This window comes from Drosophila persimilis, unplaced genomic scaffold, assembly GCF_003286085.1.
Source record: "Drosophila persimilis strain 14011-0111.01,24,50 unplaced genomic scaffold, DperRS2 tig00000000-arrow-pilon, whole genome shotgun sequence".
Lineage (NCBI taxonomy): Eukaryota > Metazoa > Arthropoda > Insecta > Diptera > Drosophilidae > Drosophila > Drosophila persimilis.
The window spans coordinates 10,514,433-10,539,496 of NW_020825288.1; the positions used below are offsets into that span (position 1 = coordinate 10,514,433).

General features: G+C 46.4%; 1 protein-coding gene across 3 annotated transcripts; it reads left to right on the forward strand.

Moving 5' to 3' along the window:
• Window positions 1-729: 729 nt before the first annotated feature.
• LOC6588604 (protein tramtrack, beta isoform) lies at window positions 730-24,342 on the forward strand. 3 transcript variants are annotated; one of them, XM_026984555.1, is made up of 5 exons: window positions 730-1,241; window positions 15,846-16,187; window positions 16,285-16,887; window positions 16,960-17,047; window positions 22,231-24,342. In XM_026984555.1, the coding sequence occupies exons 2-5, from the start codon at window positions 16,044-16,046 to the stop codon at window positions 23,880-23,882; spliced, it is 2,487 nt and encodes an 828-aa protein (XP_026840356.1). In that variant the 5' UTR covers window positions 730-1,241; window positions 15,846-16,043; the 3' UTR covers window positions 23,883-24,342. The 3 variants fall into 3 exon arrangements, with proteins under 3 accessions (XP_026840356.1, XP_026840357.1, XP_026840358.1); XM_026984556.1 differs by lacking the exon at window positions 730-1,241 and adding an exon at window positions 13,311-13,708; XM_026984557.1 differs by lacking the exons at window positions 730-1,241; window positions 22,231-24,342 and adding an exon at window positions 18,260-20,923.
• Window positions 24,343-25,064: the final 722 nt, after the last annotated feature.

Genomic DNA, 25,064 nt, shown 5'->3' on the forward strand with positions numbered 1-25,064 from the left:
GGAAGGGGAGAGGGGAGAGTGGAAGAGGTTGGGTTGTGGCAGCAGGTCACAGCGGAACAGCGCAGAGCGAGGCGAGGAGAAGGAACAAGCTTTATTTCAACATAAGCTTATCATCAGGCTGGAGAGAGAGCCAGAGACCCTCAGAGAGAGCGAGAGAGAGAGAGAGCAGCACTCACGTAAGGGCAGAGCGCCAACGCAGCGGGGCTGTTGCGCATGTGTGTGCGTTTGAGCAAGTCAAAATGTCAAGTTGCTGTTGCTGCTGCTGCTGCTGTTGCTGCTGCTGTTCTCTCGCTCTTACTCTCTTTCGCTGCGTTCGCAACGCTTTCGGCGGCCTGACTCTGGCCTCTGCTGCTGGCCATTTGGAACCATTCCGAATGGCTCCATCCATTCCATTTCATCCGCTCGTCCGTCCACATCCACTTGCGTTTTTTGTATTGTTTTATTTCGGCCCAAGGCTTGGGCTTCAGACAGACAGAGAGAGAGAGAGAGAGAGAGAGAGATAGAGAGGCAAGCAATGCTCATTTATCACATTTGAAACTCTGAATTAAAATACGCGAAACGGGAGCAGGGCTACGATATTATTATCCACCCAGGCCCCAAAGCACGAAACAGGCGCGCGCATGTTCGTCGTCGTGGCAGCCCCCCACACACGCTCACAAGTCCAGACCGCCCCCCAGCCGCACCAGCAGCTCCCATCCGCAGCCCAGGCCCCAGCCCCAGCCCCAGCCACAGCCCCAGCCACAGCCGCAGCCCCAAAGAAACGTCCGCTCAGTTCGTGTTTCGTGATCAACGCTCTCGGTTGGAGCTCGTGTGTGTCTGTGTCCGTCTTCGGGTCGATTCGGTCGTTCGGCTATTCGGTCCCCACGGGACCCACACGGCATCCATCCATCCCTACGTTTCAGTTCTGATTGGAGATTCGTGCGCCGCCGTTGATAGTCCGAGTACGCGGCGTGTTTCCCTGCAGCCCCAAGCTTTGAAGCTTTTATTATTTTGCATTTCGTTTTGGCTTCATGTTCTTGTTTGTCTTCCGTTTTCGTCTCCTTTATTCGCTTGTGGCCTATGTTTTTACACAACTGTTTATGATTTGATTCGTCTGCAAACTGCAACTGCAACAGCAGCAGCAACAACTACACATTCAAACGAATCCAACACACAACAAAAAAAAAGTGCACTAGTGTTGCAACAAAACTTTCCAAGCACGGACGACAGCTTACGGATTACTAAGAATCTTCCAAGAATCGGTAAGTTCCATTTGCTTTTTGGCAAAGATCTTTCCAGGAATCGTACTCGTTCCCGTTCGAGCCGGCAACTGAAATAATTCGAAAAATGAGGAGCATTTCATTCGCTGCAGCTAAATCTGATCTGAAAACTTGATTGAAATTCCTTTGAGGCTCATTTGCAATCTAATACGAATCTATAATGCCTACCAGATACATTTTCCACCCAGCTATTTCCCACACACACACACACACACACACACACAGACACACAGCCACACTGCTGCAACATCAACAAGGCAGGGCCGTCAGGCACTTAATGTATCTGATGGATACACACAGGCCCACAATGTTGCTACTGCTGTTTCGGTTTCTGTTTCTCTTGCTGCCTCTGTTGATTTTGCTGTTGTTGTTGTTGTTGTTGTTTTTGTTGTTATTGTTGTTGAGTGGGGAGTAATGCGCCACCGCTTTAGATACCAGATATGTACTAGACACACACTCGTACTCGTGGAAACGTCCGTTTTCAGTTTCTGCTGCTTATTTGTCGGTCTTGCTTCAGTGATCTTTGTCATTTTCCGACGCCCATTGCCATTTCCTTTTTTTATCCCTCCCCGCCCACTTTCCATGTGCCACTTCTAGTTCCCAGCTCCAGCAGCCGCACCCCTTTGGGTACGGCTTCGGGCTTCCAGTGGCCTGGAACATTCCATTAACCATTTTTATTCCAGGGCCATTTGCCTGATCTCCCCAACCCTCAGCGCAGAAAATGTCTGTATGAATGAATGACAGAGTGAATGAATGAGTGATTGAGTGAGTGATCTTTGATTGCGGCTTCCACGAGCTTCCGCTGCTACGTGGCGACAACCCTGGTGGCCCTGCGACAACTCTAGCACCTGCGCGCGCGCGGCCACACAAATTCAATTATGCAAATCTCAGCCCGATCTCCACATCTCCAATCTCCGTCTCTGTCTCTCCGTTCGCCGAGTGTCTGGCTAACCCACTTCACACAACACACAACAACAACAACAACAAAAACAAATATCATGAATTATTATTTTTCATTGGGGCAAAAAGGAAACGAATGCAAAGCCTCCGATCACACATAAATTTTGCGGTTGTTTTGTTAATGAAACGAACAGCAACAACAACAACAACAACAACAACACGCTCTCTTATGGATGTATATATGTGTATGTATGTATATCTCTAGCTCTTTCTAAAAGCTTTTTACACACACACACACGCACAGACAGACAGACAGTCGTACTACCACCTTGCGCTCACAGTCAAAATAATGCTCAAATTATAACTGTTATTCAGCCGGCGATCGAAACAGTTAAAGAAGAAGAAGCCGGAGAGAGACATGACTAACAACTCACGTTGTTGTCGCTACTGCTGTCGTTGCAGCGGTAAAAATTCCCCCAAAACACAAAAGTCAACAAGTAAAAGTCCCAAGCGTCGTATACGCAATATCGCAAAGAGAGTAAAAGATACAGAGAGTGCGAGCGAGAGAGAGAGAGAGAGAGCCCCGTGCTCTCTCTAACGACGCGCGTGTCTGTTTTCACAAATATTTCGGATTCTTGATTTTCTGTCTTCTCTTCCCATTTTCCATTTTTATAGCCACTGCAAGGAGGTGGGGACATACTGGTACATAATGGGGTTTTTCCCAAACATTTTCGATGCACGAAAAAAGGGTCGAAAAAAGGTGAATAAAGTGCACAGCCTTCAGGCTGCTTTAAGTGATTTTAATTCCTTAATTTGCTACGCGACATATGTAAGTCGAATCCATTCAGATCGTATCACTATTGAATCGATTTCTTTGACATCGAAGACTTGTCAAACTCTACCAATCATGGCCAAATGTAGTCAACAGTTCTTGACGCTCCAAGCTCATTCGATTATTATTCGTCAGCATTATTCTGAGCCGGAATCCAGTGAACTTCCCAGTCACACATACGATCCTTAATGATTGTTATTAAAAGCTGTTTCGCACTCCCATATTTATTTCATTTTTCACGCTGCAGCTGCTGCTAGGCCCAAGGAAAAGGCTAAACACATGTCTACATTTTGTTCGTATATTTTCGAGTGTATATCCAGATGGTTCTTTCTTTTCATGACTCCTTTTATTTATTATTATTTATCGTGGAGGCATTCGCCTGGTTGCATTTTTGATGAATGCAATTTTGATTTTTATCAACTTACGTGCTTTTGATCGCCATTCTCCGGGTTTTCTCCAATCTTTCCACTACTCCGACTTGGACTCGTAAATCTCCTGTTTTAATTATTAATCTGAAGAACGAAAAAAGAGACTCCAACTACTGTAGAAGCCCAAATTTAAAAGTGGAGCACCGCAAAGCGAAAAACACAACAACAAGAACAAAGTATAAGAAAAGGCAAAAAAGAAAAGGTCAGTGGCCAAAATATGTTTTGTAATTCAGGCAGGCAGAAAGCATCAGCGAAAAGAGAATGTGGCCAAAGAAAAGCAGCAGCAAAGAAGCAGAACGCAAAACGAGCCAAAAGCGGAAGCCAAAGAGCAACCGTTTACAAAAAATCCGTTGAAGCCGGCAGGAATTGGGCCAGACCTTGGGGTCGTTTTTTAGTTTCTTGACCAAAAAGGATTTTCTTGGCCTGCACACACGTGCCTCGCGCCTCCCCCACCCTACAAGTCGCCTCATTTTGCAATTTCCGCTAGCTGTTGCCTTAAGCCTTTGCAACGCCTTAATTCAATTAACGCCGTCGGCGTCGCAGTCGCAGCTCAATGTCCGCGTCAAGTATACGCCCTGTGGCGGCGGCCACACTCACCCACACACTCACAAGGCGTTTCCTATTTTGCATGAGAACGGGAAAATCAAAAAGGAGAACGGACAGCAGGCATCCGACTTAAGGCTGTGTGCGCACAGCACAGGGAAAAGGCAAACATCAGCAAAAACAGAGAGAGAAAGAGAGAGAGAGAGAGAGAAATAAGCACGAAATGCAAATGGAAGGTAATTGAAAGCGACGACTACGCTGCCGACGCTGCCGACGCAGAAGTCGCCGTTGCAGCTGCAGTCGCCGTTGCGCTGGTGGCTACCCTTAAGCTTTGGCAGGGGACATTGTCCGTTTATGGGACGATGGGAGGCCCCGCTAGCATTGGAAGGGGCACAGGCACAGGCACAGGCACTGGCACTGGCACTGGCACAGTGGTTCAAAGGCTCACACGTAGTGCTATCCTAGAAAAATAAACCAAATAACAGGATATTCAGATTGTGTTACCATATCTAAAGTTCGTAGAGGTCAGCTATGTTCCAAGGAGCTTCCTTGGAAGAAAATTCGAACATTTGCTAATTAAATTGAGCTAGAGATGAAATATATCTTTATAATAAGATAAAAAATATGTATATCTTTATAATCTATTTTCTTTTGATCCTCAATCCTTTGTCGCACAATCACTTTTGCCCCACTGTCCATTGCGCAAAAGGCAAAGAGCACATGAGAATAAGAAACAGCAACAACAACTACAAAAAAAAAGCTGTGTGTATATTTTAATCCTCTCAAAGAGGATTTTTTTCGATTGCGTCCGCTTCTCTGTGGCCGATTGCACACGACACCAATGCTGCCACACACACACACATGCACACATCCATTGCGGGCCGGGGGCAGTGACAAGCAGATACTCGTACTTTTTTCTCGCTCGCGTTGCGTAGCCGCCTCCAAGGAGCGCCGCACAGAGGAAAGTCACCTCTAAACAGAAACATATAACAGAAACAACAACAAAAACGAGCAGCAAACAAATATCCCCAACGCACACAGACACTCACACACGGTCAGACACGGACAGTGCGCGATAAGCTTAATTGAGTGCACGGCGGTGGCGGTTGGCAGTGGTCATGGGGTCGCAGGGGGAGGCGACCGGGGGATGACACACACAATTTTATCAAGGGGCCTACACGCACACACACACACACACACACACACACACGAACGCACCCGCTGAGACAGGCACGCCAGGAGAGCAGCAAGGAGAACAAAAATATGCACGCAGTCGTGACGCTGACGCTGACGCTGGCAGAGGCTCCCTCCCAAACGCACGAAGAGAAAGCAGCGCAAACAAACTGCGTGCTTTTTTTCTCGCGAGGATACCCTTTATACCAGATTGCAAGCGCGGGGATATGCGTAGAGAGTATTTTGTTTCTGGCTAACGCTGGCTATGTCAGCGCTCTGCCATTTGCCACAATATTTCCAAAGCTGTTTCTGTGAGTGCTTCTGCTTCTGCGAGTGTTGATTTCACTTCAACAAGCCTCCCTCGCACTGTAATCTCTTCTCGAAATCTCTACCGCTACAGGGTATTCCACCGGTTGACGTTTGCCATGCAGATGCCTGTTCCTCTTCTTTTGCCTTTGGCCGTCGTTTCCTTTGTCTCTTGTAGTCAGCCGAGCAACGGCGATCCGAAGCGATAGCCGAACGATCCTCTCTGGCTGCAGGGCGGGCGTGAGTGCGGGCGGGTGGGTGGCTGGCATCACAGGCGGGCCGGGACGGCCGCAGCTGTTCGGGAAAGTTTCGTCAGAGGATTTTTCTAGTGGCTGGATCCCCCGGCATTTGGGTCATGTTAAAAATATCCGCGCACCAAATTTCGGATTTCCATTAACGGGCCCAAGGAGCGAGGGAGCCGATGTGTGCGTGCCCGATGGGAGGCGGAGGCGAGATGGAATAAGCCCAAAAGCAACTTAATGAAAAGAAATTACAAAGCAAACGCAAACGAAAACGCAAAGAGAGCCACAAAAACAAAACACATGTGCAAGACAAACACTCTCTCCCAGAATGCCGGCATTTCTAATTTCGATCGCACTTGATGTTTACTCTGCTCTCTCTCTCTCTCCCGATCTCTCTCTCTCTCTTTCTTTGGCTGCTCTCTTTCTTGCTGTTGCTGTTGCTGTTGGTGTTATCAACCAAATATCAAATCAAATAAAGCTTTTTCTTACGAGCGCGGGACTCCTAGGAGAGCTCCCAGGCATTCGAGAATCTCCTCCAATATGTAGCTAATGTCTTTTATCTTTTCGTTGTAGACCTCGTACAATGTCCCAAAGTACACATGTGTGCTCCTATCATGTACATATGTATGTACATACATATTTATGTACATATATATGGATGTATGATGTACTTCCTTTGGCTCTTTTCTTATCAGGCGAAATGCGGTTAAGGGAATCACAATATTCTGTGGTCACAAAAGTAAACAAGCAATCAAGCGCTACGGGACACGTGCAGAGTATCCACCGATAGAGAAGGAAAAAAGGGAAAACCCTCTCAGAACAGGTCAAAAGGTCATCGATGTATCGCCAAAGCTGTTTTTGTGGTGAGGGGAACACAGTCCTTAGAAAACGAAGGTTATTCAGCCAGCGAATGCCATCCTCCCATCCCTTAATCTTTTTTGAGAGATATCTAGAGTGCAAGGAACCGATATTTATGATATATACAAAAAGTATGTACGATTGATGGGACTTCCATGTTGAGTGCTTGGCCAAGTGTGTCGTTGAGTGCTTCGCTTCCTCTGCCGTTGGCCGATGCCGGAACTTTCCCCGTTTCGCTGTTGACCCGCATTTCGAATGTCTAAATTAAGGACACCACCATAAAAAGCTCACCAAAGCAAAGCGCAAATGACTAAGGGGGGGGGGGGGGGGGGGGGGGAGGGGGGCACGGGCGACAGCAAAAGCAACAATTTCATTTCTGTCTCTTATTTGTGTGGGTCGAGGCGTGAAGAGCACGTAAAAGAAGGAAACAAAAAACATGCATAGATCAATAATGCTGACAGCCGCCGCCCCAGTGGTGGATGGTTGGTGGTGGGTGAGGCAGAGGAGTAGTGGTTCAGACAACTGTTGCCGCACCGCACCACATCGCATCGCATGGGGAGATGAAAGAGACGCCCTTCGATGGCGGGACTCCAGCTCCAGCTCCAGCTCCAAGCTCTTTTGCGCTGCATTTTTATGGTTGACAAAATGTCAGCCCGAAAAAACTATTTTGTAATCAGCAGCGGAGCGGCCACAAAAACCAGTCGGGTTGGCAGCTCTTGCTTTTGGGAGGGGGGAGGGCTGCCAACGCTGTGTCTAACGATGCCCACAAATCAGTCATTCCGTCGCAGTAGAGTCTGTACCCCGTCGTTCCCTATAGACGGATCCGCTGCTAGGGTGAGCGTGAGCTCATTCCAACGAAGGCAACAAGTTTTTCCTTTCCACTACCACAGCCCCAAATCGCCCCACAACCAGACCCCAGCCTCTAGCCACTGTTCAGTGAAGCAGCGAAGTCGCCAGTCCCTTCCTCCTTCCTGCCGAGTATTATTTCATAGTCGAGTGGAAGACCCAACCGATTCTTGTCGCTCACTCCTCCGCAAATGTTTGCCATATATGATTGGAACCTCCATACAGATACATATATCTATAAATGTTGAAGTAGTATCTGTGTGGATGTATGGATACGAAAGCACAATGGGACAAATACCAGACTATATTTGTATCTAATTCCGGAATACTACGTAGAAAAAATAAATTTTTACAAAATATAATATATTTTATATGTGTGTGCCTATTATTTTACACAGTTTAAAGTTTATACAATATAGAAAACACTTATTTTTGTATTTACTAGACTAGCTAGTAGTCTTTTATTGATATATTTTTTGAGTTTTTATAATTTGTATCGTCAGATTTCTGATAAAAAATCCACCCACTGATGGCCATGGTATGCACAGTGGGGATTCCTCTTGTGTCGCGTCTATTATTAAATTTCTCTATGAATGAAATTATTCACTATATCTACGTATACGTACATACATACATGTATGTATCTATATATATTTTTGTGCATGTGTGTTCATATCTCTGTGGATGTGTGGGTCTGTAAAAACAAGCCTAGGCCGAGGCTCGGCTCTCGGTTACACTTGAATGACAATTTCGAAAAACTATGACTATGAGGGGGACTTTCAAGCCCCGCTTCGAGTCCTACTCTGCATGTATGTGTGTGTATCTCTCTGTTTGGCATTGAACAACGGCCCACGCTGCCCGTTGTCTCCCCCAACCCCATCCCCCCACCAACCTGCTTCTACTACTCGGTGGAAGCTTACGTGCTTGGCTGCTAACCTTTTTTTGTATTTTCTTGGCTGTCTGTACATGTAGCTTTGAGCCAAGCTTTTTTCCTTCACTGCTTGCCTACGTGCAAAGGAATTTTTACACTTGGCGAACAAAAAAGCCAAAGGCGACTAGAAAGAGCTAGAAGCAGCCAGCAGCAGGCAGCAGCAGCCAGCAGCAGGCAGACGCAACAACAACGAAAACAACAACGGGACTTTATGACAGCTAGAAAACGAAACGAAACGAAACGAAGCTCTGACGAGCGTCAAGCTCAGCGAGAAAGAGAGAGGAAGAGCGGTGAGATGATAGGAAGAGTGTGGAGAGAATGGAAGGGAGAGGGAGAGGGAGAGCATAGAGTAAGGAATAGGCATGGGAAAAGGAATGCGAAGAGAAATGCCAGGCATGTAAGAAGGCAAAAAGTGCAAAGTACAAAAAAAGAAAGGAAAGGCAGACTAGTTTCTGATTGGCGCCGATGCTTTTGATACCCTTGCAGATCACAGATACATATATATGTACATATTGTTTCTATGGGTTATAGAAAACAGTAAAGTTAAATATCTAAGATTCTAAATCTAAAATATAGTTACTTACTTACTTGCCTTAAAAACTAGAAACCGATGGTTAATGCTGATAGGATCCGTATAAGCTTCGTCCTAAAGTCATAGATACCCTTTGGAAGTGGGAAGAGGGTATCCACAATTTGTCGTCGCTGTCGGCCGCAAAGGAGAAGCACACACGGCCAAGCAGCAAAACAGAGGAAGCATTAGAAAAGTCATAGAAACGGGGACGGGGACGGGGACGGGGTGGAGTGAGGTGAGGTGAGACTTGGAAAACAGTTGGCGGCTAGCGGGCCGAGACGATGCGGCCCCAAAGCGGTAGCGGCAGGAAAGAGGCGCTGGGCGCAGTGCTGGCGCAGGCTGGGAGGGTTACAGGGCGGGAGGGAGGTGCGGAGGGGAGGAACATGTGTTTGGTGCCAACCTGCGATACCTGTTTCCGCGCGATGGCAGCAACGGCAGCAGCAGCAGCAGCAGCAGCAGAATCCGGCCACCGAGCACCAGTTAGTCAGTCATCAACAGTTGGCTGCCACACACAGATACACACATATGCAGGAAACCAGCACACAAATACACACACAGTTACGCTCTCCTAACGTCTCTCCGTCCGATCTCCATTGGTATTTACACAGTAAATAGCGCTGTAGGAAATCAAACAAACGCTGAGAGAGCGGCTGGGCTGGCTGGCTCTCTCTCTCTATTTCTCCTGCTCAAAGAGCGGGCAACAGAGATAGAAACACAGAGAGCGAGAGAGAGAGACAGAGCGTGACAGAGGCAGAGACACGCATGCCATGCCGCAATCCCAGGCTGCTGCTGTGGGGCGCTCGATTCGCTCTCAAGCTCTCGTTTTTTGTGGGGGCGAATATGTGTGGGCCACGCCGCACCGCCGCACCGCCGCACCGCCGCGCCACATGGGCAGAGTGTCACGCACACACACGGACATGCCCCAAGGCAGGGTCCCCCCACAATGACAAGTCCACCACCGCGCGACAACCGCGACAAACTAACAGACAGACAACCACATCAATAAAAAAAAAAAAAACAGCTAGAGCTAGAGCCAGAAACCCACTTAGAGTCGAAGATATTGAGTAATCCATTGGCAATCCGTCACCAACAAAACGACAAAGATGCACCACATGAAGAGGAAGCCAAGATAGAAACTAAGGATAGGATCAGATAGAGAGAAAGTGATGCGATTGAGAGGATCCTTTGGCCAGATTTTCAAAGATTTCCTAGATTAGAGGATCTTAACCAAAAAATCACAATGAAAGATCTGTGTCCTTTAGATTGCCTTACTGATGTTCTCCCTAAGGACAGGAGCGATGGTATTGGGCCCACAAATGTTATGAGAACATGGTATTAGTCCTCTGAGATGCATGTAAAAGGATATCCAGAAAATCGATCATCGAGCTTTATTTTAATGCTTATTATATTATTAGTAATTTAAATAAATTAACTGACAGTTAAGCCAAATAATCCACAATCCATCAATAGAGGTTTGCCCGTAAAAGGATCTATACTTTCAACAAAATCTTTCACATAAACTATTTTTATTGAATATCCAACCAATCATTCGATATAATTGATCATCTTCGATCAAGCGATTTTTCTATGTATTTTGTATCCCCCCCAAAATGAGCGGATTCCCATTCCTAGTGTAAACATTCCGTTTTCACTGCCGCCCAACAACAAATTTCAACATCGTCATCTTCAGGCGGCGGCGTTAATTTGTGGGGGCCCCTGTCACCGATTATACTTTCAGCCTCCGCAGTTTTACTTAATACTACCACACACAAACACATACACTGTGGCAATGGCAGTGGCAGGGGCAGGGGCCGGGGCCGGGGCCGGGGGATGGGCATCTATTGTTGTAACTTCTTTTTTTTGCTGATAAAAAATTCAAGCAGGAGAGGAGCAACAGCAACAGCCGCCAGCCGCCAGCAGCCTATGCATGTGGAGAGTGGTGTAGAGAGGAAGTCATAGAGCGTAGATAGAGTGGTTAGATGTTATACGTATTAGACCAGCGACTAAGTAGAACGAACGAACGGCAACAATGGCCACCACCAAGCCACAGCCACAGCCACAGCCCCAAAGCCCCACAGCCACACAGCGCCCCACAGCAGTCGTCGGAATCATCGGAATCGGAGTCGCACCGAAGCCACAGACAGCGATCGTTCGTGGCAAAGCTCCACAAAAAAAAAACCAGAAAGGAAGGCTAGCCCCTCGGGGTCCGAAGCTTTAGATACCCTTGCAGATTGGATGTTCGATCAATGTTCGGGTTCCAATTGTAATTCATAATTCAGGACTGCTTTACTGCTATTACAACGATTAGGATTATTTTCGAACTCAGAGAGATTTTTCGTGCAAACTTCGTCACTATGAATCAGATTAGAATCCTTTTCGTTTTAAATTCATTTAAGAACGATCTTTATGCTGCAATAGTGTTGATCTCTGCGAAGTTTTCTCCATAAATCATCAGCATTGAGTAACTTTTTTCCTTAAAAGAAACAGGTGCACAAAAGGACATGTCTATCAGTATCATGGACATGGAAATGCTTCCTTTTACAGCGTTTTGCCAACATCTGGTCGGAATAGGAATACCCTCAAGGCAAGGGTATAGAAAAGCGGCACACAGGCCCAGCGACCAACCAACAACACGCAATAGGGCAAGGCAAACAACAACAGCAGCAGAGGCAGCGACAGCGACTGCGACTGCGACTGAGGCAGAGCTAGCAACAGGAATTTACGATTCAGTGACTACCTTATTGCTGTAGTTGTAGTTATGTCTGTCTCTCTCTCTCTCTCTCTCTCGCACTATTTCACCTGGTGTGTGTTTGTGTGAGAGCCTATTAGGCGAAACGATCGTTTCCGTTGTAGGGGTAGGGGATAGTAATAATAAACAAAAACAACAACAAAAAACCCCTAACAAAGGTGTAGAGGATAAAAGCTACATAAAGTAAAGTGTAGAGAATAGAACAGAACTTTGGCCCAAAGCTCACTTCGTGCATAGGACTTCGACTCCAATTGGAGACGACGATGCCGCCGCTTCCCACTTGTAGAAGTTACTTGTTACAGTTGCTTACGTAATCGCATCACACACATTCAGACAGACGCTCCTTTGCACACACAAGCGCACACACTCGCCACTCGAAGCGATCGCTGGGACTGGGTCTGGCTCAAGTTTCCACATGTTTTTCCTCGATGTCGGGGGAAAAATCCAATTTGAAAAAAGGCAGCGCCCAGGCGCCCAACCCCAATAACCAGGCCCAACCCAACCCAAATGCCGCCTAATGCCCTTACACACACAACACACACACACACACAAATATACAAATATACACTTACAGATGGAAGCTACGAGGCTGCTGCGCGCACCCAAAAGCTGTATTTTTTGTTACTGTGGTTTTTTCCTAGCTTTTTCCCCCCCATCATGTTTTTCATTTTAACCCCGTTTCGTCAACGCTCTTGGCCCGTCCCTCACTCAAAACAGCCAAGCAACAGCCCCGAGACCGAGACCCATGCCTGCCCGCCTGCCCGCTTGCCCCTTCCTCTTTTTCCCCTCTCTCTAGCCGTCGCGTGTAAAGGAAATTAAAAATTCAAAAAGTCAAAGGCGCAAGCAGCGCGGCAACAGCGGAGGAGAGCAGCGTAAGAGATCGTGTCGTGGTGTGAGAGAGCGCAGCGCAGGAGAGTGAGTAAGAGAACGGCAACAGTTTTTCTGTGGAGACTTGGGGACGGGACCCAGTGAAAAGTCTACAAAGTCATCAGCAGCACCAGCAGGCAGGCAGGCAGCCCTATGCCTGTTTCTGTGAATGTAGTGTGTGACTCTTGTATGGGTGTGTGTGTGTGTGTGTGTGCTCATTCCTTTTGTGAGCGCGCTGGCAGCGCTGCCTCGCCTCGACGGATGTAGGATTGTCGGCAATGTGTACGCGTGTGCATTAGTGTGTGTTTGCTGAAGTGTGTGTGTGTTTGCGAGTGTGGGGCCGCGACAGCGATGACGACGACGACGACGACGACAGCGACGACGGTTCGTGGACGTGGTCGTTTGGAGCTTGGGAGCCCGAGGATCGCTCATTCACATTTTGGATTCAACCGGGACGGACGAAATTTGACGTGCGGCAAAAGTGTTTCGTTTCGTTTTTCGTTCGTGCGGATCGCGGTTCGGTATGATCGCATCACCCTCCTCCTCCACCGCTCTCCCTGTTCGTCATTCTCCTTCTCTCTCTAACGCTGCTCTCACCGCCTGAGTTGTGAAAATTTCCACTTGGAAATTTGGAAATACAAAAAACCAAGCAGAAAAAAAACTAAAATTAAACAAAAGAAAAGGAAAGGCAAAAAAACTGCAGGCGTCAGCAAAAGGAGAAAATATTAACAAACAAAAAAAAGAAAGGTGCTTACTATTGTGGAATATTAATTGAATCCGTCTCCCTCTACCCCTATGCGACTGTGTGTGTTTGTGTGTGTGTGTGTCAAAAGGGGTGTAAAAATAAGCGCATGTTTCCCTCTGCTTTTTTTCCGTCTGTAAAGTGATCTCCTCTCTGCCGCAGGCAAGCAGAACCGTACCGTGCCGTGCCGCCCACCCCTAGAACGACGACCAGGGCCTCCGCCGCCGCCACTCTTATCAGGCGCAGAGTGTCCGTGTGAGCAGACGACGTGACTGACAGAGGCAGAGGCCAGTGTACATGTGTGTGTGTGTGTGTGTGTGCCGCTGCGCAGTCGACTTCCTGCGTCGAGGACTTTGACTTACTCATTCGTGCGCGAGTTTTGAACGAGTGAGGACGGGTTCACTCTGTGGAACTGAAACCGAAATTGCGGACAGAATTAAGTAAAATTTAATTCATGCAAAGTAAGAAAACGCAACGGTAAACGGTAAAGACTAGTGCGTGCCGCAGAGGCACGGCACGGCGAAAACAAACTGAAAACAATACAATTCCATTAAAAATCTAACCATGAATAAGAAGAAAAAAATATATACATATATAAAGTATATTTCTGTGATCGTGTGCGCGCCCGCTCTCTTGAACATTTCTTTGCTCTTGAGCGACAAAAGCTTTTTCGTAAAGCTCCTCTAATAACTGTTTGCAAAAGCCCCAGTGACTGTGTGCATGGGCGTGAGTGTGTGTGTGTCTATTCGATCTCTCTCTCTCTCCCGCTCTACGGGTATTGAATGGTTCTGCCCCCTCAATTGATTTGAACAAGTGCAGCGCAGACACAAAATGAAAACAAACGATCACAAAAAGTGCAAAGCAAAAAATCCAATCAAAATAGTGGGACCCAAGAAGAACAGAAAGTGAAAAGAAAAAATGAAACAGTGTGACCCTCTCTCTGTGCGATCCGAGGAGCTAAAAAGGAGGATCGGTTCGGAATGGGAATGGGAATGGGAACTGGAACTGAAATGATTTTCAATTAAAGCGTACAGGCGGCCCCGATAAGATAAGAAAGAGCGCGCGCACTTGCGGGCGGGCGGACGATTGGTCTGGTCGGGTCGGGTCTGGTCTGGTGGTTTGGCAAATATTTAGCAAGAGCCGCGCATTCTCCTCAGCAACGGAGAGGGGATCCGATCCCCGGAGACGAAAAACGAAGACAACAAACGACAACTTTGTTTGCATGCGTTACTCTCTACGCTTCGCATCGTTTCGTTTCGTTCCGTCCGTTTCCTTCTCATGATTTCGTTCGCCCAAGGATGTTTTTGTTGGAATACGAAAGAGGGCGGAATAGCAAAGAGCAGCGCAGCCAACAGAAAGTCAGAAAGTGATAAGTGGATCCAAGCCAACGGAATTTCATGACTTTCCACAACAATTTCTAGATGGATGATTGGGGGATTGTGTTCCAGTTTGGTTTTGTTTGTCTGAATGCCTGTGTGTGGTGTTGCCAGGTACTTTTACTGAACCGAGGGTAGATTGTGTTCTTTAAAAAGATAACATTTCCGATCAGCACCACAACAAGACTCTGTTAAGCCATGTATATATCTGGATCTTTGAACACTTTTAGCAACTAGCGGAACTAAGGTACATTTTCTGCTTCCTCCAATTGAGGCAAAATTGATGATCTACTGATACACCAAAAACCTTAAGACTGAAACTCAAAGGATTCGTAGTTGTCGTAGGGTATCTTCAAGTCGTGAGAGCGACTTTGGGCTTCTTAGTTGATTTTTTTGTGTTCTGTTTTATGGCAGGCGTAAAGTTTTTCCATTTTGTCGTCTACGTGCCTGTTGCTGCTCTGCTCCGTTCTGCTTCCTCTTTTTGTTGTTGCTCTCCTATTCACTCCGTTCTCCGCCTTCCTCTTCTGTCTACTCTTCGCATCTGCTTCTTCTGTCGCGCACACACACACACACACACACGCACACGCCCTTTGGCAAGTTTTCAAGTCAAACACGCATACACACACACAAGCATGCTTCTACAGGCAACTGTTTCTGTGGCCGCGTCGTTGTCCCATTTCCACACACACAGCCACACATCCCCATTCACTCTCACAGACCGTCCCGTTCGCCGTCCCCCGTCCCCCGCTCGTTGCTCTCTTCGTCTTCATACTCTCTGTCGATCTGTGCGTGTGTGTGGTGGGGTTTCGGGATTATTTGTTGCTGTTGTAATTTGCTGCCCATTTGAAACACATTTGAAATTTCCATTTAGATTTCCTCATTTAGTTTTCCTGACTGCCGTCGCCAGCGCCATCGCCCCGGCAATGAATGGCCTGCATAATGTTCGAAGGGGGGCTCGGGGTGGGGAACAGTTTGACCCGCGGGGTCGTCTCTTAAATTAAATTTTGTTTGCACTTGCGAGTAATTTACGGAGCCCCCTCCCATGCGGGGGACGGGGAAAACTCTCAGATCTAACTGGAAGACACACACACACACACAAACACACACACGGGCTGGGGAGGGGCAATGGAATATCCTTGAACAACATACATATGTACATCTGATAGCAGGATCCTTAAGCCTAAAACTAACTTGAGTGTGCGTGTGTTCCGTTTGATTACAGCACGCCCTGGAATATATGTTCTGTACATTGAAACGATTGTCAGGAAGCAGGACGAGTGCTAAGGACATTAGATGAAACCCATGCTACGGCTAACAATTGAATGAAGAGCACTATATAGGGTATCCAGACAGCGTCATCCCGTCCAAATCCAATCAATCAACTAGCAAAAGGGATCACCGCAACCACAACGGCTTCCAAATGAAGATGGCATCCCAACGATTCTGCCTGCGATGGAACAATCATCAGAGCAACCTGCTGTCCGTCTTCGATCAGCTGCTCCACGCAGAAACATTCACAGACGTGACGCTGGCCGTCGAAGGACAATACCTAAAGGCACACAAGGCAAGTGTTTTCATCGTTTGAGGGGAAGAATGGGAGAAAGCAGTCTAACTCTGGTCTAACTCTGGTTTTTTCTCCTCCCCCCCCCCGCTTTTTACAGATGGTGCTATCCGCCTGCAGTCCATACTTCAATGCTCTGTTCATCAATCACCCGGAAAAGCATCCGATTGTCATATTGAAGGATGTGCCCTACTCCGATATGAAGTCCTTGCTGGACTTTATGTACCGCGGCGAGGTGTCCGTGGATCAGGAGCGTCTTACCGCATTCCTGCGCGTGGCCGAGAGCCTGCGCATCAAGGGCCTCACCGAGGTCAACGACGATAAGCCCTCGCCGGCGGAGAGCACACCGGCGGCAGCAGCGCCGCCACAGCTGCAGCGCATCCAGCCGTATCTGGTACCGCAGCGTAATCGGTCGCAGGCCAGTCTTTTGGCCAGCACCGCCAGTGCCGCAAATAGTGCCACACTGCCGGTGCAGCCGTCACTCCTCAGCTCCGCTCTGATGCCCAAACGCAAGCGGGGCAGGCCCCGCAAGTTGTCCGGCAGCTCGAATGGCACCGGCAACGACTACGAAGACTTTGAGCGCGACAACCTGATGAACGACTCGGACATGGGCAATGGCAAACTTGGCAATGACTCCTACTCGGGCAACGACGATGGCTCCGATGACAATCAGCAGGAATCCGGCAATAATGATGATTTAAATGTGAGTTTCCCCAAACGGAAAACGGAAAAACGGCCCCCAATATTTTACTAATCATTGTTTTTCCGCCTGTAGGAAAGTCGTGATTCTCTGCCCACAAAACGATCAAAGAACTCGAAGGATCATCGGGTGGTTAACCAGGCAGAAGACAACAGCACTTCCGGTGAGTCCATTTTCCATATCCAGACTGAAGGTTATCATAAGATCTACAAAACATATTTGTACATACAATGCATAGTATAGCCCCTAAGATCATTTTTGCCCTAATTCTAAGAGACAGAATGCACCATCAATCCCAATCAATCAATCCCAATCAATCAGTCGATCGATACTACTACATCATTCTCCTGGTCAATCATTCAGTGCACAAAACAAAAAAAGAAAACAAACTACAACAAATACAACCAAAATCAATATCCAATACAGAACCAAAAGGTGAAGCCACATCTCATCTGCGACAAAAGATAAAAATGTTCGAATTATTTGAATATCGGAAAAGCTAAAAGGGATTTTACGCATTTCAATTTAGATCGAAAGGTACTCAAAGTATATAAAAAAAAACTCCTCCGTCACACGCGCGTCGGTTTCCCCTTCATAGTGCAACAAGTAACAACAAAAATATGTGAGAAAAAAAATCGAAAGTTTCGTTCAGTGAATCCATCAATCGGCAGAGAACGTTGTTTTATAGGACCCCCCAGTCGAGTGCGCTTTTCCGTCCGTCGGCAGGTGAGTGTCCCCAACAACAACAACAACAACAACAACACGAAGCGGTTTTGATGCCAACAGAAATGCAAATCCACAAAATGCTGAAGAAGAGAAATAATTGTGAAGTTGAGGATCGGGTTGAAGCTCACAGGGATTCATGGCCGACGTGAAAAAAAAAGAAAAAAAAATATTTAAAAAGATGATTTGTACTGAGTACAAAAAGCAAGATCATTTTATGTTTCCAAAATTATGAACGCGCGCAAAATCGATGGCTCTCCAGAAAATGCAAAAAGTACGACCACAGCATCGCACCTCATGACCGCCTACGCCCATTATTTCATATAAAAAAAAGTATAGCAGAAATACTCGAAAACCAGAAACAGAAAATAGAAATCATTTCGATTACCACGAACACGCGTTGAAAACAAATGGCTTGAAATCCCTATAGCTTTTCCGATCCGACTCAAAACTATCTCTCACTTTGTCGCGTCATTGTGTTTTGCCTTTCTCTTGCATACATCCTGCACCCATACACACACATGCACACATACACACATACACACATACACACATACACACACCACCAAAAGGCCCTTTGCCACAAAGAGGAGACCTCACTAACGTTCCACTCTCTCTATCTCTCTCTCTCTCTCGGTTGCTCTTCCTGTAGATGGCAACGACAGCGATGGCGATGGCATGGACGCCTCGTACATGGAGCCACAACTGATGCTGGACGAGTACGATGAGCCCGTGGAATTCAAATACAATCCGCTCACCGACAACAGCTCGCCCACGCAGGACCACACAGACGGTGGAGGCGGAGGTGGAGCCAACAGCAGCAACAACAACAACAACAACAACAACCAGCACCTCAACGAACAGGCCCGCCAGCAGGCGCTCCTGATAGCCGCGCAACGTAAACACCATGTAGAAACGGCAGCAGCGGCGGCGGCGGCAGCGACAACATCCGGCGGAATCAAGCTAAACATTATCGGAATGGCCGCTGGGGGGGCGCAGGTGAAGAGTATGGTCAGCATACCGAAGCTAACGCCCATTGGCAAGGCAAACGCCGCCTCCACACCACTAGTATCGCCTGCGTCGTCCTCATCGGCCAGGCCGCGCGTCCAGAAGCGCCCGAAGCTGGGCAAGATGAACGGCGAGGTGAAGGGGGTGTTTACCAGCCAGGACTACCTCGATCTGTATAACAGCAGCGACGGGTTCAAGTTCAAGGCGGCCGGCTCGCTGAGCGGCAGCACGCCGAACCTGAGCGCCGCCGGCGGCGGCAGCGTTGGCTCGGCGGCCGTCAAGACCAAGCTCAATCTCAGCAGCAACATTGGCGAGGGCGACACGGAGGGCTCCGTCCGTGACTATTGCACCAAAGAGGGCGAGCACACGTACCGCTGCAAGGTCTGCTCGCGCGTCTATACGCACATCAGCAACTTTTGCCGACACTATGTGACCTCGCACAAGCGCAACGTGAAGGTCTATCCGTGCCCCTTCTGCTTCAAGGAGTTCACGCGCAAGGACAACATGACGGCACACGTCAAGATCATCCACAAGATCGAAAATCCCTCAACGGCGCTGGCCAGCGTGGCTGCCGCTAGCCTGGCCAATCAGTCTCTGGGCGTGTCCGGTGGTTCGACGCCACCGCCGCCAGATCTGAGTGCCCAGAACTCGAATCAGTCGCTGCCCGCTACCAGCAATGCGCTCTCCACCTCATCATCGTCGTCCACCTCGTCGTCGAGCGGCTCTCTGGGGCCGCTGACGGTGGCCACGGCACCCACAGCACCCGCTGCTGCGGCGCAGTAATCTCCCCTCGACCCACACACACACACCCGTACACCCGTACACCCATACACCCATACACCATATATCACCCATCCAAGAAGCACTCCTCAGACACACAGACAGACACAGAGACAGAGAGAGGTTGACTCCAGGAGAAGCAGCCACATATTCCAGCAGAATCCAATGGGGGATTGATCTGAGGATCGGGAGGAGGAGCAAAGTTAATCATGAGGCAGCGCCAGGCGCTCGCTGTTGCAGGGGAAATGGGGGGTAGATTTTTTGTTGATTTTGTTTTTAGTTATTTACTTTTCTGGCTTCTGTTAAAAATCTATCTATTATTTTGCGCTTCTCTTTTAATGAACGTGAATAATGCGAGAGAGAGAAAATGCCGGGCAACGTGGAAATCTCTGATTATCCAAAAGACGAACCGAAACGGACAATTCCCTCACTAAAAGAAAGAAAGGAACCGTTGAGCACCGTCTTTATATATACATATGTTGTGCAATTATTTTCCCAAATCCCGAATCAAACCCACACCGAACCGAACCCTTTTTTTTTTGTTTTGCCTTAAGTCAATCCCGCACGCCCTCACTTCAAATCTAATCCTAACAGAAAAAAAGAAGATAAACCACCAATGCGATTACTATTTTTGCGTATCGAAATATATTGTATACATATTTCCATGAATACAAAACAAAAAAACGAGAAAGTTTTTTGTTGTTTTAGACACCAGAGCGGCCTTATTTAACGAATCACTGGGGCGGGGGGTGGGCGAAGGTTACTCTAAAAAGGTTACTCTAAACAAAAACCGACAGCACTTTTAGATAATTAAAAACGTATCTGCATAGCTTTAGATACAGATTTATATATATACCATATAAATATACACAATATCTATAAACATTGAATGGTATGTTTATGCTTAGCCCGTAGTTCTATTAATTAATTTATCATTATCTTATGTTCAGATATGCCTATGTTAATATATATGCTATATTATATATAAATCTTACATCTTACGAATCGCGAAAGCTAAAAACGGAAACGGAAGAGAAAAAATTGTAATGTTAATCATGCGAGAGGGAGCGCAAATCTACCTTGTTGCCTTCAAATGAAGCTAGTTAAAAGTTAAATCCCGAGTCTGGGCGCAAGGTCCTTTTTTGTGACCCCCAGTCACTCACCAACACACACACACACCTATACAGATTGATCACCCGACCCCATAGGATATCCAACGAAAGGTTGCAAATGTTTCGTTGGTATCGGGAGTGGGAATGGGGGTGGGATGGTTTGTCGATTATTAATCGGTCACTGATCGATGATAAATTGTAACTACAAATAGTAACAGCAACAATAATATACAATAATATTTGTAATGATAATAATTATTAATTAATGAACATAAAAACTAAACATAATTTATCATCAATCTATTAAACGATTTATGTTGTATATCGGAGGCTTAAATTATCGCCAAAGAAAATGAAAATCAAAAGCAAACGCAAAAACGCAGTTGAAAAATCCAAACGCAGCAGCAAACAGAAAAAATAGAGAATGTTAAAATTACAAATTTATTGTTGTTAAAACAAAACGATCTCCAAAAAAACAAAAAAAAAAAACTCAAAACATAAGCGAAAGGTTTAAAATCTGCAAAGAAGAATAATAAATAAATACAAAAACAAAAAAAATACAGACAACAAGAAAGAGTTATTCCTCAAGTCATGTAGACAACAAAAATTCACTGAAAACTGCAAAAAGAAAATTAAAAAAAAAAAAAAAAAATGAAAAGTAAAAATTATGCGCAATCAAATAATAAAACGGAGCTGCGTACGCTAATTTATTAAATAATTTTGTTTTTAATTCTTTATTTAGTGGTAGCTAGTGCAATTTAGTCCGTAAGCCGCCGTCGAACCCACACCACCAATCACTAAGCACCAACCACCTAACAATCTCCAAAAACAGAACCACCAACCATCTCTCTCGACAAGGATGTTTTTCCATCTATCTTCCAATCTTTGTTTTTTTGGCGTTTATTATATACAAAAAGAAATATCAATCAAACACAATATATATTGTAGATTGTTTGTACTATATTTTACTTTTATTTTTAGTCTACTTTTTATATATATACACTATATACACATATATTTTTTACATTCAAAGAACTAAAAATCAAAACTTACAAAAAAAAACCCCTCGGCAATTTTCTCGCTTTCAAACGATGTCCACAACACTCGAACACTTAACGAGGAATCAATATATATAAATATATATAACAGAGTCATGCTTTTGATGCCCAAAGAAATATATGAATATACATACAACATATGTGTATATGTATCTGACCAGATCTTTCCAGAACAGAATCGCAAGGCAAATAACGAGAAAATTGTCTGCAAATTCGTTGGTAAACTTGGTTTCCGTTTAAAATTAGCTAAATACGACGATACGATACGATCTAATGATAAATAAATAATGATTTAAAAACTACCTAACTACTAAATAGTGAATCACACGCAATATTATTCTGATATATATTTATAACTAATTTTTGTTATAGTAGGAAGGAGAACTATCAAGTAAAACAGAACTTTTTATAATAATACTATTATCGCTTAACTGCTAAACAAACAACAAACAAACAAACAACAACAACAAACAAAAACAGAAGAGAAATAAAATACACGATGCAAAAAACACAAAACAAAAATCAGTTCTGAACCAAAAATTGATTGTTTTTTTTTTTATTGAATTTAGTTATAAAACAGGATTTTCCCCCACAAAAAAAACATTTAGCATAATTGGCATCTAAAAAAATAATTCAAAATTAATTTTCAAACTATATTTTTACAGTCACAGCCGCCCAGTCGCAGGCCACACCGGAACTCTCGCAGCGGCTCTTTGGGTCCACCTCAACGCTGACCACCACAATTTCGGCCAAGACTACGACTTCAGCTGGAACAGGATCTGGTTTGGGGGCAGCCACAGCCACTACCTCTGCGGCAGAACCAACGGTGGCCACGCTGCTGGAAGTTGGCAATAATCCAGTCCATTTGCCAACGATTTTAGGGCTGAAAATACGCGCCATTAACCCCAACACGACTTCCCCTCAGAAGCAGTCACAGGCCCAACCACCATCGCCCACACAGTCGCAGTCCAAGACAAAACCTAAAGGCAGTGGCAACGGCAACAGCAACAGCAACTCTCTTCTGAAACAACAGCTGCGTGGCGGGGCCAAAGATCCCGAGGTGCCCAGGTTGCCAGCAGCAGCAGCAGCAGCAGCGCCATCCCCCATCGAAGAGACTGACATCGAGAGCCAGGAGGAGGCACACGCCACCGCCTGCAGTGGACTACAGTCGCTGGCCAATGCGGCGGAACAGCAGGCAGCCCAAGTGGCTAACAGCAGCGGCAATTTGCACCACCAGATCCTGATGCACATGGCCGCCAATCAGCAGAAGGCGGCGGACTATTACCAGCAGCAACAACAACAGCAGCAGCAGCAGGCGTCGCCATTGAGCGCTGACCAGTATCCGGATGATGACATGGAGCTTCTCTGCATGGCCGACCAGCAGGATAAGGCAGATGAGCCCGATCACGAGTTGCTTACACTGGCCGATGAGAATGCTGGTCTGCCTGGCTATCAAGCCACCGACTCCGAACCCACAGCAGTGTCCGACAAATCACCAGCAGCATCTGGCGGTGTCCGGGCAAGCAATCCAACGCGTCTTTCGGGCTCCAAGAAGCCAGCCAAGCGTCCCATTCAGCGGAGAAGGGTGCGACGCAAGGCCCAGTCCACGATAGACGACCAGGCGGAGCATCTCACGGAGATGTCGGTCCGTGGATTGGATCTGTTCCGGTACGCCAGTGTGGTGGAGGGCGTCTATCGGTGCACAGAGTGTGCCAAGGAGAACATGCAGAAGACGTTCAAGAACAAGTACAGCTTCCAGCGGCACGCGTTCCTCTACCACGAGGGCAAGCATCGCAAGGTGTTCCCCTGCCCAGTGTGCTGCAAGGAGTTCTCACGCCCGGACAAGATGAAGAACCACCTGAAGATGACGCACGAGAATTTTACGCCACCCAAGGATATGAGTGCCTTCAGTCCGCTCAAGTATTTGATCACCGCAGCGGCGGCTGGCGAAATGCAGGCCTCCATGTACCAGCAACAACAACAGCAGCAGCAAGAGCAAGAGCACTACCAGCGACAGCTCGAACAGCAAATGGAGCGGATTGAGCAACAGCAGATGGAGCAACAGGATAGCTGCCTCCTGCTGCCAGAGGACGTAAAGCAGGAGGACCAGGAGCTGAGTGACGGCTATGAGGCCTCCAATCCCGAGGCAGTCGCCGCGGCCATGCTGAGCCTGCAACACGATGTCATCATCAAGAATGAGATACAGATCTCGCCGTCGCCGACGCCATCGCCCTCGCCGTCGCCGCCCACCACATGCGCCGTGGCCGAGGGCAAGAGCCTGGCACTGGCCACCACCGCACAAACCACCGCAACGTAAAGACTTTGGAAAGGGATCCCCACTTAACGCTAACGCACACACACAGAACGCACCTTATAGCGAGGTCTCTCAACTGTAGAATACTTGATACGGTTAAGGATAAGCAAACAAAAACACAAACACTCAACCGGATTGTTAGTTAAATTAAAGCAATACTAAGCTAAAACACTACTCGTACTACTACGTGCTCCGTCCAGATAGCCTTAAAATTAAGTAACACTCTTAATCTAGTGTATTTTTAGCCTGTAAGAATGCTAATCCTTGGGCCCAAGCTGGCAAGCGGGAAGAACGTAACCCACCTGCCATTGTGCGCGCACAGTTCAGTGAACTCTAATGACTTTCGGCTTTAATTATAAACAATTTACAGAGTTCGAAGATAACCGATCCGAACCGAACCCCTTCCTAATGGGGTAGGGGAAGGGACTTTTAGAACTTTTTCTTTTCTTTTTGTGATTTTGTTGAACCCTTTTTTTTGATTTGTAAACTTTTGTTTTATTTTAGCATACTTTTTGTTTTTGTTGTACATATATAGCATATACATATATAGTATATAGATTTGTTTAATACTCAAAGTCCCCGTAGTATAATTTTGTTCATATCCTTGGCAACAAGATGAAATGAAATCAAATGTATTGGCTATTTGTGCAATTATCAAAATGAATTGGTAAAGGGGTCCGCGCCACGGAAGGAGCAGGCGTTTCTGCGGCCCCGCCAAAAATGTTGTAAACTTAATTATCGACTACTTAATTAGGATATAGAACTAGACTATAAGGCATGTTCCAATGTACAACAAAATGCGCAAAGGACTTCCCAGTGAAGAAGAAATCTGAACTGAACTGATATTTATACGACGAAAAAGCCAATTTCGAGGTGGAGTGGGATCTCTGTCTGTCAATTACTTGTATTATCACATAAACAATTTACTTAAATGGCAACCATTACGACTTACAACTTACAATGCGCTCAATCCGATAGATATTATACTATTACAGATATTACAGATCAAGACGCGAGAGTGGAGTCTAGGCTTACGATTCGATTCATGGAGAGACACTTGAAGGAGTTCATAAAATAAAGAGAATTTTACTAAAAATAACCGACGATACTACACCAAAGATGCTACATCTGATATTTTGATTTGCTTTTAATTACATTGAACGTTGATATGCAAGGACTGGACCA

Bases quoted from the DNA above. Each gene is read 5' to 3' on its own strand.
- LOC6588604 (XM_026984555.1), top strand. From the start codon at position 16,044: ATGAAGATGGCATCCCAACGATTCTGCCTGCGATGGAACAATCATCAG. The intron at 16,888-16,959 runs GTGAGTTTCCCC...TTCCGCCTGTAG, and splicing joins GCAATAATGATGATTTAAAT to GAAAGTCGTGATTCTCTGCC. The intron at 17,048-22,230 runs GTGAGTCCATTT...ATATTTTTACAG, and splicing joins AGAAGACAACAGCACTTCCG to TCACAGCCGCCCAGTCGCAG.